The sequence below is a fragment of the Anopheles nili genome, chromosome 2, assembly GCF_943737925.1.
Source record: "Anopheles nili chromosome 2, idAnoNiliSN_F5_01, whole genome shotgun sequence".
NCBI classification, from domain to species: Eukaryota; Metazoa; Arthropoda; class Insecta; order Diptera; family Culicidae; genus Anopheles; species Anopheles nili.
This window is the reverse complement of record NC_071291.1, coordinates 51,968,220-51,985,794: the sequence shown is the minus strand read 5'-3', so window position 1 is coordinate 51,985,794 and position 17,575 is coordinate 51,968,220. Positions and strand designations below refer to the sequence as shown.

Below are 17,575 nucleotides of genomic sequence, written 5' to 3'. Positions count from 1 at the left end.
TGGCAATAATTGTTTCGTTGTGTTACAATAAACAGTTGATTCGAGCAACTATAAATAACACGTTTTAGTGAAATAAACGTTCAGGTATGCATTAATAACACTGTGCACTAAAATTTAACTCGTAATTTGCTTGTACTTTCAAAGGTCTGTATTTGTTTTATCTCGTTTTTAACAGCCACAAACTGAACATTACTTTTGCCTACTTTTGCAAAAAAAAGGTGCCATCGTTTGCAGAAGATAGCGTATTCCAGAAAAACGGTCTGTTTTGGTTGGTTGTTCACCGCAAGATTCAGCTTTAATCAATAGTACAAAACACTCCCGTCGAAAATGTCGGAACGAAAAGTGCTTAATGTAAGTATACCGGTACTGATGTTGTTCACCGAACCTCTACTAACGCGCACATTCGATTGATTTGCAGAAATATTACCCGCCGGATTTCGATCCGTCGAAAATTCCTCGCGTCAAGCTACCAAAGAACCGACAGTACACGGTACGGTTGATGGCACCGTTTAACATGCGATGCGTAACCTGCGGAGAGTATATTTACAAAGGCAAGAAGTTCAACGCCCGCAAGGAGGACGTGGAAAATGAAGACTACCTCGGCATCCGGATATACCGGTTCTATATCAAGTGCACGCGCTGTTTGCAGGAAATCTCGTTTAAAACCGATCCACGTAATACAGACTACGAGATTGAGGCGGGCGCTACACGAAACTTTATGGCGTTAAAGCTAGCGGAGGAGCAGGCCCGCAGAGAAGAGGAGGAAGCACGCGAGGAAGAGGCCAGCAATCCGATGAAATTGCTCGAGAACCGTACGCAGCAGTCGCGGAACGAGATCGAGCTGCTGGAATCGCTGGAAGAGCTGCGAGATTTAAACCGCCGTCAGCAGGACATCGACTACGATACTATGCTGCAGCAGTTCGACAGCACGGAGAGCATCCGTGAACGGGAAGAGCGATTAGAACGACAAGACGAGGAATTCATTAAGTAAAATACGAGCATTACATTTCTTCTCCTTTTCGTATGCCCTTCTATGTGCACAGTTTGTTTATAAACGTGTTCTTTCTTCAACAGAACAGTGAAGTTCCAAAACAAAGCTGGCGTTAAACGAGTAGCGACAGAAATTATTGTCGAAGATGTAAAGGAAGAAATTCCAGATACTTCTGGTGCTGGTTCGATAGCTGCCGAAAGCGCCAAATCCAATCCACCAGTGACCGCTGGTTCCTCTACTGTGACGACTTCTTCAAACGCCGGGGGCGCATCGTTCACGACTGCAAAGGCCAGAAAGCTGGACAACATAAGCATAGGCGTGAAAAAATCATCGCTCAGTAATTTGGTGGTGAAAAAGAAGCCTCCGGCAGAGGCGTCTAAGGAAATGCCTCCACCTAAGGTACCTCCAGCGGTGGCACCAGCTGTAGCTAAGGACACGATCTCTGCCGGAAGTGGAAGTATCGGAAGCTTAGGACTCCTTGGGGCTTACTCCGATAGTGATGAGGGATCGGACGAGAACTAAGCAATATCATAAAGATATATTGAGGCGATGAAATAAATGTGCAAAACAATTATTATACGGGCTGCTCATGGTTATGGAATATTTTTTGTAAAATAATCCCCGATCGATCGACTTGCCACTGGCGCTTCGCAGATGAGCCGTGAAGTCATGCATAAGGAATTGATTATGTTTCGCCTGTCGAAAGAGTATTGTTCAATTGAGCTTAATGTTCACTTCGTGAAATGCGCTCGATAACAGCTCATCAAACTCGTCCCAACTTTTTGGCGTGCTTTCCGCTGCCGGTGAAGAGAATGGAATTAAATAATTAATATCTGCTGCATGATTGCTTCCCGGCTCGAGTTTCGCACGTGTTCACGTTTTTATGTGCAAGAACAGTGGGGGGTAAAAAATAACCGGTGAAAGCAAACTACCCCGACAGGCTTCCCGTGTTTGGATAGTTACCCGTCCATCCGGAACAGAACCGTCAAGCCGATCTTTGACATGCATGATTTATGCGCTGCTCGGTTTGCGAATATTGTCTGCATAATGCACGCCCTTCGACACCGACCGTGGTGGGGTGGGATTGAGCGGGAGGATAAAAAAAATTTAAAAATGTGCAAGCATAAAATGAAATGACCCTTTGTGCAACGCCGAGCGCAGCTGGTAGTGTCGTTGGCTTTTTTATTTTGGTCTCACATAAGGGTTCTCATAAAAATGTTTGCGTTTGATACAAACAATGAAACAGTGACTGGCATAAAACCGGAAAGGATGATATGATATGCCCTGTTCGATTCACGTCTGAGACACTGTTGAAATGTATTTTTCCGAAGCGTCTTGTTGTTAAAATAACCCAACAAACATCGAGTACTATGAATTTCCGATGCTTTAATGCACCGTTTGGAAAGTGTTTTGCATGAATTTAAAACAATTACGATCCGGTCTCTAACGCTAACGCTTAAATCAGTTCACACGCTAGCTAGAACGGCGAATGGTGGCGAAAGAAAAACGGGTTTCCCTCGTGATATTTATGATTCATATACACCACCCCCGAGCCACCCACACACCTATGTACGGTGCACCTATGCCTGGAGCGAGAGAATAGTTTTGTGTGCGGCATGATTAAAATTAACGGCCTTCTTATGCCATATTCATAGCTTAACACGCTGGCTTGGTTTGCGCTTCGCGCGAGCACCATTTTTGCGCGCTGGGTTTATTCACCTGTTTTCTTTTTTGTGTTTGTGTGTGTGTCTGTGTGTGCTGGCGGGAAAACGTCCCTTTGCTCGGGGGGAAAACTTCCAAACGGCAACCGACACCGATCAGCGCACACGTGAGCGCTCGGGACGGTGGTTGGGTTTGTTATTTTTGTTTTGCACTTTCCAATCGATCGTTCGCGCCAACTCGACCGGAAATGGGACTCCAGCAGTGCGCCACCCTGGGGACCAATAAAGTGCAGCTGCCGGTGGGTGGAATTCGATTTCCTTTTTTTTTCTCTCGCACTTCCCTGCGTGCGATGGAAGCGACTATTAAAATTAAACTCCAATGGCTCCTCCCGGAATAGGGAAGCTTTGGGAGAGAAAAAAACCCTTTTTTTACACTCGCGACTGCTCGCAAATGTGCCACGCAAAACGGCGGGCCCGGTTTTTGCCGATTCCAGGCACGTTTTCGAGAGCCATTTCGCCAACGGATGCTAACGAAACGGCAACGAGGGTGATTAAGTGATTTCCCGCCGATTTTTGTGGCTTTCCTTTTCGTTGCGGACCGTGTGATGGATAGTTCTGGAGGCTTCATGATTAATTTGGGGTTCGGTGTGAACGAACGGCGAAGGCACCACGGCATTTCCCTCAGATTAGGGAGACCGGCGAGCAGCCAAAATAAAGGCAGCCAGGTCACATCGAACCGCATGCGAAGACGGGTTGAGAAATGGAGCATGATTCATTAAGCTGTAACTTTTGTTGGCGTTTGAATTCGAGGCCCACCTTTTACGATGAAGGATGTTCCGGGAGATGATTACCTTGTTGCGTGGATTTTGGGATGGAAAGGAATTCACGCTAGGGGTTGTGGAGTAAAACAACCGGTTGAAGGATGCTTGCTTGTGGTTGAGATAAACCCCGGGGCAATGAAGCGTGAATTATGTTTTCCTTTTGGCGGTTTTGATTTTCCTCACACGACTAGCTGATAGATGGTGGTGTGACCTTATGTATAAACTAGAGCAGAAAAATCTTTTCTTTATTTAAAAAGCACCCTCTTTACGCTCTAACTTAACCGTCAAACGTGGCGTGTCGAAACACACGGATCGCGAATTGTGAGGGTGAATATTTAGCACCATAAATGCAACCGAACCAAACCGGTAGGGGATGTCAAAAGTCGTCTAGCTAAGCGATAAGTTCGCACCATTTAGCCGATGCACAAAATCTGCTGACGCTGCAAAATGGCACGTTATCGCGTGCTGCAATTAATAGACATTTCGTATTCCGCGCTGGAAAGCGGGAGCAAAACCTCACCGTACGGGAACGCGAATTTCAGCACCAATGGACACGGTTTGCAATCTCGGCTGTCCCTTTTTCTGACAGCCGATTAACTCGTAATGTGTGGAAGTTCATGTTAGATTAGTCGGATGAAATTGTGGCGGGGTTTGTTAGCCTTTTTCTCGCCATTCAGCAGATGATTCCGGTACCATCATTTTAGCAGTGCATTTAGTGGATCGTATATATAGTGATTGGTCCTTTATAAAGGAAATTTAAAAGCCATCCCCGTCATCAATGCGTAGATCGTTAGTATGGCATTTTAACTATAATTTTTGAATTGAAATTCGAAATCTAATCCCACAACTAATCCAACCGGTGCCCTCAAGGGTTAGTATTAATCGCGCACGAATCCTTCCCGAATCGATGCAACCCGTCCAGAGGCGCCAATTCCGCACGTCGGTACTCTTTTTCTTTCCCATCCCGTTGATTATTTTGCCCGCAATTTCCACGAATCCACTGTCCCCTTCCCCAAAAACGGCCCAAAACGTCAATCGCTTCTCGTGCCTCATTTCCACACGGAGCTTTCCACCACGGCGCTTAGTGAAAGGGAACGCAAATGAGCGTCGTTCCATCGAACCGGAAAGATTATTTTCCATCACATTGGCTTTTGCGGGTCCGAATTCCGAACCCACCTCGGGTTCCCTTGACCTCCGGGAGGGGTTTGCTTCGGTCTGCAATTATTTTAAAACCCCCACCACTGGCCGACTTGCGACCCCCTTTTCGTCGGCTCTTTGACCCTCGACGTTCACGGAAGGGTTCACGCTGTTTTAAGCGCACGGTGTACCACAAAAACCACCCGCGTTTCGGTTCTCCGGTGGATGCGAGCGAATAATGAAAGCACCTGTCAACGATTTTAATATTTTCAACCGATCGGCTCAACGCTGGGGCTGCGTCTCGTGGGAGGACGGGGGTTTTCAGAGCCCCGATTGTGGCTTCCGGGCCCCAAACCGCGGAAGCCATTTTCTAATGCACTCTGCCAGCGATTTGCTGCGATGCAATTCCGCCGGCATTGGGGGTTAAATTTATCGCAGCGGACCATCGCGTGTGGCTTTGGAGCACGCGTGTTTGGAAGTTGCCTAACGGCATGTGAATAAATTTCAAAATCTAGCAATTTATGACACTTTTTTATGGAGGTATTTTTTTTTATTCGTTAAAGCACACCACGGGAATTTGGTCAATTTAACAGCTGGGGGCGGATTGATAGATACAGTGTTCAAACATAACACGAGCCACTTCGAGCATTCAAGTATTCACTACCGACACCATAAATGGTCTGTCTAATTGATGATGTTCAGACGCCGCCTGCTTTCAAAACGAGAACGCTAAAAATAACCGACAAGATGTGATTTATTTACCGCCATCTTTCAGAACTCCCCATGGCGATCGAGCTTTTGTTTGAAGCCATAAAAATGCAAGATAACGGCAAGGACGTTCGACTCCACCAGGCGGAGGGTGTTATCTTATTTCGCTTTCCTTTGCCGACGGGGGATTTTCCCTCCTTCCGTGCCGTGCAGATAAATAAACCACATTTTTCACCCTCAGCAACAGTGCCGTGCTACAGGTTGTGGCGTTCGGAAACGGTTGATTAATGGTCCGGCTGACGTCCGAATGCTAAACCACTGTCATTCATATAAACCATTCGCCGAGTGGGCGCGAGATAAAACTCGGAAAATGCATCAACGCTTCGTGGAAAAGCGTTACGGTTGAGCGCGTGTGAGTGCGTTGGTAAGATTGATAGAGGTTATGTGTGTGACAACGGGCCTGGGAATGGGAAAACATATCGAACAAGCGAGGTAATTGGACGGGAAACACGCAGCCGATAATAATTTGGCCCAAATTTGTCCTCCCATGCCGGTGGTGGCAACTTCAATCGATCAGCCGAGCCTAAGCGGTGGTGTTCTGCCGTGATGATGGAAGCAGCTGATTACGTGTGGGTGTGGGAATTTATTGGCTAAAGCTCGCATGAATAGAGCCCAAAATATGTGCCAGAAATGCCATGCAGAGGATAAAGAGAAAAGCGATAAAGACAGCGACATTACGGCAATCAAAAGAAGATTAGAGTCAATGGAACGAAATTGTGGTTGTCTTCAATGTGGTTGGTAAAATATTACCAAATTAATGGAAAGCGAGTGATAAATTGTGATAAATTGAATAGAACCCACTAAGCTACCGCTATTACTAAAAGACTGAAAGATCACTCCAAATCGCTGGAGCGCTACATTACAAATGAACGGTGGTTGAAAACGCCGCAATTTATTCAAACAAACGCGCTGCTGTGTGTAGTTAACACCCAGAGAATCCATCCGGGATTTCCCGCTTACCACGGCGTACTATTCCGCACAAATGAAAACTCGAGTACGTCTAGTCGAGCTGACGCAGCATCGTCGTTCTGCGTTCGACTCACCGAACAGCTTCCCAGGCGTTATGCACCCTTGAGCTTTCCAACAAAAAGGGGAAAGGTTGAATATGTCCGCTTGCTGCAAACGATCTGCTCCGCTCGGTTAAACTACGGGCGCTTCAGTATAACTCGCGAAAAAGGAAGGGGTTGCGCATAATAGCGCTTCAATATTTTGTCAAAAACCACCACCGTGCGTCCAGAGGGAGGTGAGAATTCACGGCCACCCTCACGATCGTGCCGCTGGCGTTAACATTAGTCACCGGAAAATTGAAATAAATTGCTGCGTCGCTGCATTCACTCGGCACCGCGAGGTACGATACTCCTGTGGCAGGCTCCAAAACGGTGGCGCTTCACAACCATGAGGGTCCTAATGACACCGATGACGGCCCAGGACGATGAGGGCACCGAGCAGATCCTTGTCGAATTATCTGCGGATTTGGGACGTTGTCGAAACCACGTTGCGCACGGTGGGCGTGATGAAGGGTTTTTTGTGGCCAAAAAAAGAATTTATAACGAGGGTTGTTTAAAAGAATTTCGTGGTTCATTCCACGAGGATTCATCTACCTTCATGAGGATCTTTATGATGAAAAATATCTGTATGCAAATAAAAGCAAAAATCATCAGCAAACACTTGCCCCTTTTTAACGGCTTCAGCATCCCGTTGTGCGTCTCTTAAACGCTCTCGACTCTCATTCGGTGCGTGCCGCCGGGACGACGTTTTGCGGCGTTTTCCGTGCGAGCGACTTTTCCGGATGAAATAATCCGCACGCCACTGACCGAGATGGAACTGAAGGGCTAACGATTCGAGCCGCTGTCAGCTCGAATCACGAGCACGCAGCCGAGCGAAACACGGCCACCCCCTTCGTTTTAATTATCACCCCCACGCGGTGGGATTGAATGCACCAAGGATAAGAGGCCTTGGTTCGTCCCTTCACGACTCATCCTTAATGCACCACGGAAAGCGGCTCCCGGGGAACAGGAATGTGCATCCATTCATCATTAAGGGCTCGGTTCGTTTTTATTGTGGTAGGTTTGGGTGGTGAGGGGGGTGGAGGGGGGTGGAGGTACCGAAGGACGAGGGGGATGGCTCACAAATTGTGACTGTAAATCCGGTTAGCATAGCGAGGCTTTCTCGATGGGGAACCCCCTCTTTTTTGGAGTGCCATTTGTTCCCGCCGAGCTGATAAACGGACGTGTGAGCTCCGATGCACCAAACCGGAAGTGAAGGTGGTGCAAAACGGGTGAATGGGAACGAGCCGGGAAGGACGGAAGCAGTGCAGAAGAGAATGGCCACCCTCCGGTTTGGTGCCATAAATCTTCACCTGCTGAATTGGCTGGGTCCTAGTTTTGCGTCTAAGCACTCTCAGGCCGAGCTGCAACGAGATGCACTTCCGGCGAAGCGCTTTGCCTGCAGGCGTTTCCGGGATGCATGCAGATTCGTCATTTGAGCGGTCGAAAAATGGGTCGTTCTTCCGTCCCGCCCGACATTGGGCAGTCACCCAATCGAAACCGGCACCCAGGGTAGAACGGCAGAAGCTTAAAGTCAAACAAAGTCATTTTAATCAGACGAAACGGGAATGCCATTTCGACATTTTGAAGGACGTCTGTGGCGCCGAGAGGCTAAGCGGCGACACTTTCGGGGTTTTAATTGGGGAGTTCTTCGGAATTTGTTCATTCCGTTCTAAAAACGAAGCTCGTTCGAGCAAACTGCATGCCGGTTGCTGGTGTTCCTGCGAGAAGCGGGTTTTTTTTCTCTCCCGGGTTGCTTGGATTGATAAAACACAAAAAGAAAGCGTACAATTGCTCACACCGGTGAACGCTAGCCTGCTTGGATCTGCAACGATCGGGCACATGCGTTTGATTTTCATTTTCAGCCGTTTGACATCCAACCCTCCCAGGGCCCAAAAGTGGACGATCTAATTTTTGACCAAAAAGTTTCAATTCGTGGCGTTTTTCCTGTGCCAGGCCACTCCAACGGCGCTATTGTCCTGGATGCCGGAAGCGAGGTGGCAGTAAAATTTAATTAAAGCCTCGCAACTGAGCGGTGATTCCCGTGAGACCGCAAGCCGAGTTTCGGGCCTAATTAATTTTATTCCCCGCAGGAGCAGCGAATTCCTAGTAATCGAGAAGCACTTCTCGGACGGTAGCGGCCAACGCAAGCGCTGGTTTGATTTGCGGTAGTGAGCGAGTGCAAGCAAGCTCAGGGAATGTGCAACGTGTGCATCGAGCGGAAAGCTTTCGTGTGTGCAGCTGTACGTTCAAATTCAAAACCAAGCTTAGTGATGCAATACGCTTTGGACCGGGTTTCGATGTTCGAGCGGTTGGATGGTCGAACCTCGATCGAAACATACTCACGCTCGGTCGCATAAGTGCAAACGTTGTTAAAAACTTGAAATGCGCACACATCCAGCAGTCGATCTAGAGGAAGCCGCAGGAACGAACGAATATTAATTCTCCCTTTCTTTTGTGTGTTTTTAGTGAAACACATGCCGCACGAGCACTTTTCGGGTTGGGAATAGAATTCACTTCTTTCTCAAACGAGGGGGCTTTAATTGCGAACGTACTTGCTAGCGTGGAGCTTTTGGTGTTGGTTTTGAATTTGCAAGCTAGCATATTCGTCCACTTTTTGTGTCATTGAAGCAGCACCTGGGTTTCGCTATTTAAATCAAGTTTATGAACTTTTAACACATAGCTCCGGCTTCGTTTTGTCCAAAAAATATATTCGTATTTCATCAAACGAGCAACGGGCAGTAAATTTGTTTGATGTACTTTCGCAAAACCTTTTCCATATTGCCGACGAAAAACAGAAGAAAAAAATGCGGATTGTTTTCGCTGCTCTTACCTTGGCTGGAATCCAGCTAGTCAGGGTTTTTTTTCTAATGAAAAAAAAACCCACCCACCTTGCTCTAGGCGAACGAATGCGGCCAAAGTTTTTCTGCATTCCACGGCCAAAATGTTGCATTCCCGACAAAAGTTGAACGTTCGCTTTCAGCCGGTGGGCATGAGTTCGCCGTACCGGTTTGGGCTCTCTCAGTCTCTCAGCCAGTTTCCTTTCGTCTTTCGCTTCAAAAAATGAAGCTACACGAGGAATAGCGGGTTATAGAATTCTGAAAAAAAAGTTCTCAATGAAAAAATGCCACCAAACCGTGCAAGCACCGTGATTCGAAACAATAAAATTGTAACCGAAATGGAGCAACGAAAATGGAGGGTGAAAACACATTAGCACACATCTAAATACACCGGATGAAAGCCACCACCAAAAAGGGAGAGAAAGCGCACGCAAGAGAAAGAAAGAGAAAGACCGAAAAATCCCACCAACTTTTCACTTATCGCCCTCGGGCAGGATTTACAGCATTAGGCGAGCGGTTGCAGCCTCGCACGTGGTTGGTGTGAACGGAACCTAATTTTCCTCGCTTCCAGCGTTACAATCACCGAACACCGCTAGGCACAGTTTCAACTGCACGGTATTGGTACTTCCATTGGTTTTTTTTGCCTCGCTCGTAAATTCCGAGTTCGGTTGGAGAAGTTCACCGGGTTTTTTTTTGCTTTACCCACGAGTGACGATAATTGCAATGGATTGTTCGAAAGCACGGCGCAATTTCGCGCCGATTTGGCGATGGGAATCGGTGTCAGTGTTGAGGTTACGTTTCACCTCTTCGTTGGCGGGAAAGTTTCCAGGCCTGGTGGAAGGGAGAAATCGAAAACGTTACAGATCGTAACGGGCGCAACCGAAGGAGTAAAATGACAGGGCGCAAACAATCTGAAATAAAATCACAAATTGACAATTGCCAGTTCGAATCTTTTCGAGAGCTAACTTTTCACCGCTGCGAGCGGGCAGTCGGGTGGAAAACAATCGGGTTTGTAGTGAAGTGAAATTCGGTTTATTGAAGTAAAAAACATACCACCGTACTGAAAAAGTGTGTGTGTGTGTGTTTGTGGGTTTGGAAAGTGGCCATCCAAAACAGGGGGGTGTTTGATGAAATTGAAATTGTTTTCCACACCCAGCCATTTTGGGGCCGCAATCACCGGGGAAAAGGTGCTAGGTTCGGTTGTTTCGGGGAACTATTCGATTGCGGTTTGTTAGCCGAAACCAGACAATTATCGGATAGTATTAGTTTTGTTCAAATAAATTAGAATTCTATACGTTGGTTTATTAGTTTTTCTATTTTCCAGAAATTTATTTCTGCCATATGCCAAGCTGGTATCAAGATTGTTATTATAGCAGTAAACCGTCAAAACGTAATCTATGAAATTTTTGAGCAGCTTATAGTGCTTTGTACACTGTTTCAATGCGCCAATAAAGTACAGGTATGTTTCGGATTCAATAAGATCAAATTTTTTTTACTTTCGTTCTCACCTCAGTAGGCAAATGAGAAGTCGTGTGTAGTCCTGTAATGAAAGAAAGCTCACAAAATTGATTCCTTTTCCACACAATTTCACTTGCAATCAACATCGAACCGAACCGAACTGACTAATAGCAATATCCATTCCAAATCCCACCGTTGATGGGAAAGAATTGAATTTCCAATCAAGCGTCGATAATAACGATCACTGCTAAGACACGTTCCAGCTACGCAAAATGAACAAAACAAACGACTGGACGTACGAAATGAAGTCGCTCGCATCCTGAAGACGTAGATCGTTCCCTGTGTGAGATGGGGCCTAGCTCAGACAGCAATAATTTGCCTCCCCAAGCCGTTGCAGTTTGATTTGCTCGGCTTTCCGCCCGGGTTGATTGAAAAGACGGAAAGAAGACACACCACAAATCCCGCCCCACGGGGACGTCTTAGGGGAATGTCATATCAATTTCTGCTTATTGTGTTTCCATTGTTTTTGACCCGTTCAACCCACATCCTTGGGCCGGCGGTGGTTATCGCACCGTTGTCGATAGCTGAAATGGGATGGAAAAATCGTCCTCCCATCACGCCCGAGGTGGTCCAACAGCGGAGTCTTCGTTCCCGTGGGACGATTTCAATTATCTTGATACGCTAGCGTATGTTTATCCCATTTTACAGACGTTATTGAATGTGACTTGTCGTGGTACCGGTTCTTGGAAGCGTATCCTCATAATCTGCATATCATCAAAACGAACGATGTTGACGATTGCCTGTCTCCCTGCGGCAATAGAACGCATTTGTTGCGGGATTTTCAGAACGGCTCATGCATTGATCTAATGCTTCCGAAAGCCCCGTTCTAAGGATTGTCAGTAGTGAAAGATTTTCAGCGTACACGTGGTATTAATTTTCCGCTCCAGTATTGACATTGTACGTTCTCGACAAATATGTAACAGATCGTATACGGCAGCATGTAATTTCCTGGAAACGAACTGATTGCTTTTCACATTGTTTACAAATCGATTTTTGCTGTCTGCTGATGAACTGATACTGAAATTGACTATAAAACTGCTTTATGATATTGTTTTTTATAGCTTACACGCAATTTTGCTCGAGATTAAACGAGCTTTTATTGCGGCATTACTTGTTGAACATGCCACATTTTCAACAAATTGGCACCGATATTCGATCAAATAATACCCACGGCAGCCTGATGGTGATGATGATGATGGACACGTATTCACAAATGTTGATGCTTCATTTTTCCATCTAGGCCCTGACAGAACGCAAAAATACGTATCACAAAAATAACGTACCAACACAGCATCGTTTCACGCACATACGCCTCTTTGCGGCCGAAATGATTTCATTTACCGGGGCAAAAGCAACATCGTAATAGGAAACCATCTGTGCTGCGTTATGGCAACAACAAAAAATCCTTCCTTTTTTTAATTTAACCCCAACTGCTTGTGACGGCGTCATTTAAACAGCGGGGAATAATATTCGTAATCTGATAACACCTTGCGCCGAGCCGTCAAACACGCTGACAAGCGTTTGTTACCGAACGTGCGTGTGTTGTTATCATTTCCGTTTTTTTTGGACAGTTTGCTTCGTTTCCTTTCCAAGAACAACCAGAGCGTCGAATGCGCAACATTGCAGACTCACGATTCAGCTTCGAAAGCTGTAAAGTTTCTTTAAAAAAAAAGAACAAATAAACAACTTTAGTAACAAACACACTCCCCATGCGTTCGTGGAAAACATTTATTTTCCACATCCAGGAGCAAAAAATCGTTGACACAGCAGCGTAAAATTTTGCCCTTTGTTTTGGTGGAGAGGCAAGGCAAAGAAGAAAAAAAAACAGTTTCAAAAGTATTATCGAGCAAAGGCGCAATGGGAGATAATGGAACGTCGGATGGCTTAAAGGAAAAGCTGAAGTTTCTTTTACGACGGAAAGAAACCAACCCTACGCATGTGCCCTTGACGAGCGTCAGAACTCAGTCAATGGAGCGAGCAAATCGTTCCCGGAAACAAAGCGGTAAAGCCACCGAAAGGACATCAGTTCCACACGCGTCTTTTCGAATGGTTCCGGCATCAATTACCTTGCTTACTACTAATATGTCACTACCGAAGTCAATATTGATTACTACTAAGAACCCTTCGATAGGGCTTTCAGGCAGAGCGAGACTTTCGGCAGGATATGATAAAGGACGCCGAGTAAGCACCGCAAGCACCGGAACGATACCGGTCGGCGGTCGTAAATCCCATCCGGCCATCCTCCCGGGAATGGCCCGGTGGTTCGCGGGGAACGACAGATTATGAAACTTGCTGCGACCTCCTGGGGAGATTTTCCCACCCCAGGACACAGCGCGTGCGGTGGATAACGCGTGGGGAAACAAATTGAAACAACATTTTCTCCCACCACCGGGCTGCCAGGGCCACAATCGCTTACGGGTTTACGCGAAAAGATTGGCCGTTTGTAACCGGATGAAAGAACAACACGATGGTTGTGCGACGAAACCAAACGAAATGGAGGAGGCCACACCAACAAACGAAGTATTTCCCGCTGCGTTCTCCCGCTGATGGAGAGAGAGTACATATATTTTTTTTATGTCACTCCACTGTGTGTGATTGACGAATGGTGACATTTGGAATCGATTTTGCCATACCATAAAAATGAGCACCGAGGCTGAGACGGTCGCATTCGGTGCAGCCGTGGTTCTGGTAGTGCCGATGATGGTGATGATGATGGGGCTGTTGATTACGGGTCGTGATGGAATGCGAACGCCGATGGTAAATAAAATGGCAATTTATCTACCCTCGTTACCGAGGCGCGTAATGGCCTCGACACGTGTGGAAGTATTTCGAGGGCGAATTTTAGCACAAATCGATGTTATGTTTCCAGCATACGTTGCACATGAATCCTTTCGCTGAAATGAATGGAAAAGTAATAATTCTACTAGATGAACAAGAGCACTAACAGAACCGAGCACTACGTTGTAAACGGAATGTGAGACAAATTTAAATTAAATGGATGAGTAAAAATCCAAGGAAGCCTTAATTGCAATCATCCGTTAAAATAACTGTATGTATTTTGCTTGTTCCACTTGCGAAAAGAAGTGCACATGGAATGAGCTTCATTCCTGGAAGGGTTATTAATAATCATAGAAATATATTACGCTTTACTTGGTGCGCTAATTGCAATAATTCGACGTGCATTCGCATTGAGGTGACATTTGAAATTCCAGGCCACATGCATCCTGCTGGATGCTTTCCCAAGCTCTAGCGCGGAAAAGTCTCACGGATGGGAATCCATTCCATTTGGGACGCTTCATCACCAAAACGGGAAGCAATCATCATCGGCAAAAACGAATACTTCGTGATCGAAAATGCCGATCGAACTGGAGGGTGTGCCCCGTTTCCGGTCTTAATGAGTTTCGGTGTATTTATTTTCGATCCACCCCAACTGCCGCTCGATTGGATTTAGCAACTCGCACGGAGAATCCCATCTAAAACGACAACCGGACGCTCTGAGCCATGCTTTTCCACATGCACGTAAATGAGTGCTGAGCAAACAAGCTCGTTCTGTTGATTAATATTTTCCCTACGCGTCCTCACATTCGTGCTGAGGGAAAAGCTCATCAAAAAGCCCCCTTCAACGGAGCTAGCTAGATAGCTAGATAGTTACTGAATGATGAAAATGCGAGGAAAAGGGACGCTAGTTGTGAAAATATTTTTCCCGAAGACTGGCACCCCAAATATAGATGGTTGTGCTGGAGAACTCGTTTGGTTTTTTTTTACCAACCACCTTCTATTTTATGCCACAAAACCCCACCAAATAAGAGCCTGAAAGGGTGATGAGTCTTATTTATTCCAGCATATTCACCGGCACGGTGTGAATGGGTTTCAGAGCTTCCCTCAGGGAGCCTGTTGAAAGTGGAAACGATAGAAAGAGCGAGAGAAAAAACACCATTCTCGCAATAAATCAGCACACGGCCGACCATCGCGAACTATTCATGTCACCGAGCGGCCTTAATGAGTTTTCCTTACAAGCTCCGTCGCGAACGACGCCTCGGGCGCTAGCACTATTGCGCGGTTGCAAGCTGAAAGGTAGCACTATTCAACGTGTTAAGGATTGCCGAAGCCACTCTATCGGATGTGGTCCGGAACCGGACTATCACAACGTAGAAAGCGCTCCGGTTTGGTCAGGGGCGTCGAATTGATGGCAGTATTAGGCACGTAGCCCGAGTGCTTGGTAAATGATTGATCAAACACGAACCACGAACCGACCTGCTCACCGTTCATACTCCGGTCCGTCTAAGCCACACCACCATACATCATCTCCATCATCTCCAGTCCGAGCCCAAAAATAGACGGGGAGCGGGAAATTACTGCATTATCCGATGGGCACCGATAGCTGCCATTACCATCGCCGGTACGTGATCGAGCGCTGAGCCTAGGGACAGCGGACGCACACGGCCATGAATGTGGTGCTAATTGAAATCCATTCCGCATGCACTGGCTGCATATGCCATCGGAACACGTGAGCGACCGGGCGCCTCCATCGGATGCGAAGAGACCGACGGGACGGGATCGGTTACATCCGCCGCAAATGAAGCACCGGCATCGACGCCTCTCGAGTGCATGAGGATGCTTGGCGTGGCCATAAATTCACGCCAAACCACTCCTGCAGGTGAGAAGAGGGTCTTTAATCCCCTCCGTATCCAAGCGGGATTTGCTTTAATTCCGAGAAGCCTCTAGCTTTACGCTGGGTTTAGGCCCAGTCCGACCTAAGCGAGATTAGGTGGAAGCTTTTAATGAGTTTTTTTTTCGCCTTCATCCGCTTGAAAAACAAGCACCAGCTTGATGGGGATGTGAAAATCAAAGCTGAACCGTGAACTTGAAGATGCTTTTTTCCTGCTTTTCCTTCACTTAAAGCGCTCTTCTACCTGCACGATCAGTCGCAGTTCCGCTCGAAAAGTTTCACAAGAAAAACTACCCACTCACACCGATACAGCGCCCGCACGCCACGGGATGAAAATTGCAAAACTGCAGCTACCGGCGCGGTCGCCATGAGGCGGAAAACTTTGTCCCAAGTTCGCCCGAAAGCCCGCAAGCGAACGAGGAAGATTCATTTCAGTACGTGCGAGCAATCGCTAATTTATCAGCGAGCCCGCCGGCTTGCCACGCGCGCGGTGAGTCAATCTCGGATGCCGAGAACGTCGAAACCGGCCGGCCGCTATATTGGGAAATGGAAAATCGATCGAACAGTCGATTAATTTGCCCCGCGCGCGCGCGTGTACGAGGGAGAAATCTTAATTCCATTTCGGTGCGCTGCGCTCACGGGCATAACGCTTTTGGGGAAGGAAAAGCCCAGGTTGCGAGCAAGAAGCGCGCTGAAGGACGAGATGCAATTAGAGCAACCTCGTTCGCTTTGACCTCGGGCACGGGGGCACGGTTTCTTAAGATGCACGCCGAATAATCCGAAAACTTGCGCGAGCTTCTGTTTGATTTTGCCTTTTGTTTGCCACCACTCGCGCCGTACGGTGTGTTTTAAATAACACCGACAGACACCCGACCAATTTCTCGATAGTTCGCTTTTACAGAGTAGTCCGAAGAGTGAGAGAAAGAGAGAGAGAGAGAGAGAGAGAGAGAGAGAGATAAAGAGAGAGATAGAACCCGGAAGGATCTTTCCGTGGCTTGACTCGCCTTCCGTGGGGTGGAATACCAGATGTGGTGGACCGAACCAAATTGCATCCCACAGAAACCACCATTACTCAATTAGCACAGCGTGCTGCTCGTGCTGGTTGGTGGAGCATTTTCCACCCTCGGGAAAGGATAGCTTCAGGTCTAGGGTTAGAAAAGTGAAGGAAATGCGGTCACCAGCGTTGCGTCCTTGTAAGGATGACATGTTTGCATTAATTAGTCTGCGCTAAAACCGTGACAAAGGACACCGAGTTGGCTTTGATCTACGTAGGGTGCGATGCGTTGTCATTAGCTTGTGTCACTGGAGCCCTGTGGAGAATAGTGTTGAGAGTAATATCAAAACGAGGATCAAGAAAAACTACTCACTAGGAGTATGAAAAATTATTACATTTAGTCACGGACACTTGCAAAACAGAAGGTGTTTCGTGATGTTTTTTAGAGGCACGTAATATTTAAACAAACCATAATGACCGCGAAATGTGTTACGTTACGGGTATTACAATGTTCGGAGCCATCTTTCCTTCTCCTACATATGGTAGAAATCGTTGCACATGAGCACGCTTTAGTGGCACCTTTATATGATTACGGTTACGACTGACAAGCGATTTTGCAGCAATGTGGTCGATGAAATTTTGTTCCAACAAACAAACGACGAAACAAGCTGTATGCTGCCAATCGGAACCGTCATCGGAAGCGAAAGCTGCAAGTCGACCAGAGATTTAATTAGTTTCCACACAGCGTACCACATTCGAGACCACGTGCAACAGGCTACCGCTGTGTACGTGCATCGAAAACACTCGTCCCAATTCCGGTTGGTGCGCAAAATAATTAAAATAGCTGCCACGGGCGATGACGTGCAAGTGAGCAATATTTCGTCTTATTCCCTGAAACATTTGGATTGTGCATTTTGCGGTTCAAATTTTAAATTAATTTGTTTCATTGCGCTTATTGTTTGATTATTGGAATCCGTGAAATCCGTCACTAAACATACCTGAAGATCTTTTTGCCGTTGGAGCCGTCATTTCCCCTTAAGTACACCGTAATATGACTAGCTTCAGTGCTCGATTATAATTTAATAAACCACTAACCATACTCATTAAGCTTTGTTGTTTGTTGCAAAAAA

The 17,575-nt window shown here is 46.7% G+C and overlaps 1 protein-coding gene across 1 annotated transcript; it reads left to right on the top strand.

Annotated features, from left to right (window-relative positions):
- The first annotated feature begins 232 nt into the window (after window positions 1-232).
- Window positions 233-1,513, top strand: LOC128732010 (splicing factor YJU2). The gene is made up of 3 exons (XM_053825169.1): window positions 233-351; window positions 419-987; window positions 1,075-1,513. Exons 1-3 carry the CDS (start codon window positions 328-330, stop codon window positions 1,511-1,513), a joined length of 1,032 nt encoding a protein of 343 aa, XP_053681144.1. The 5' UTR covers window positions 233-327.
- The last annotated feature ends 16,062 nt before the right edge of the window (window positions 1,514-17,575 follow it).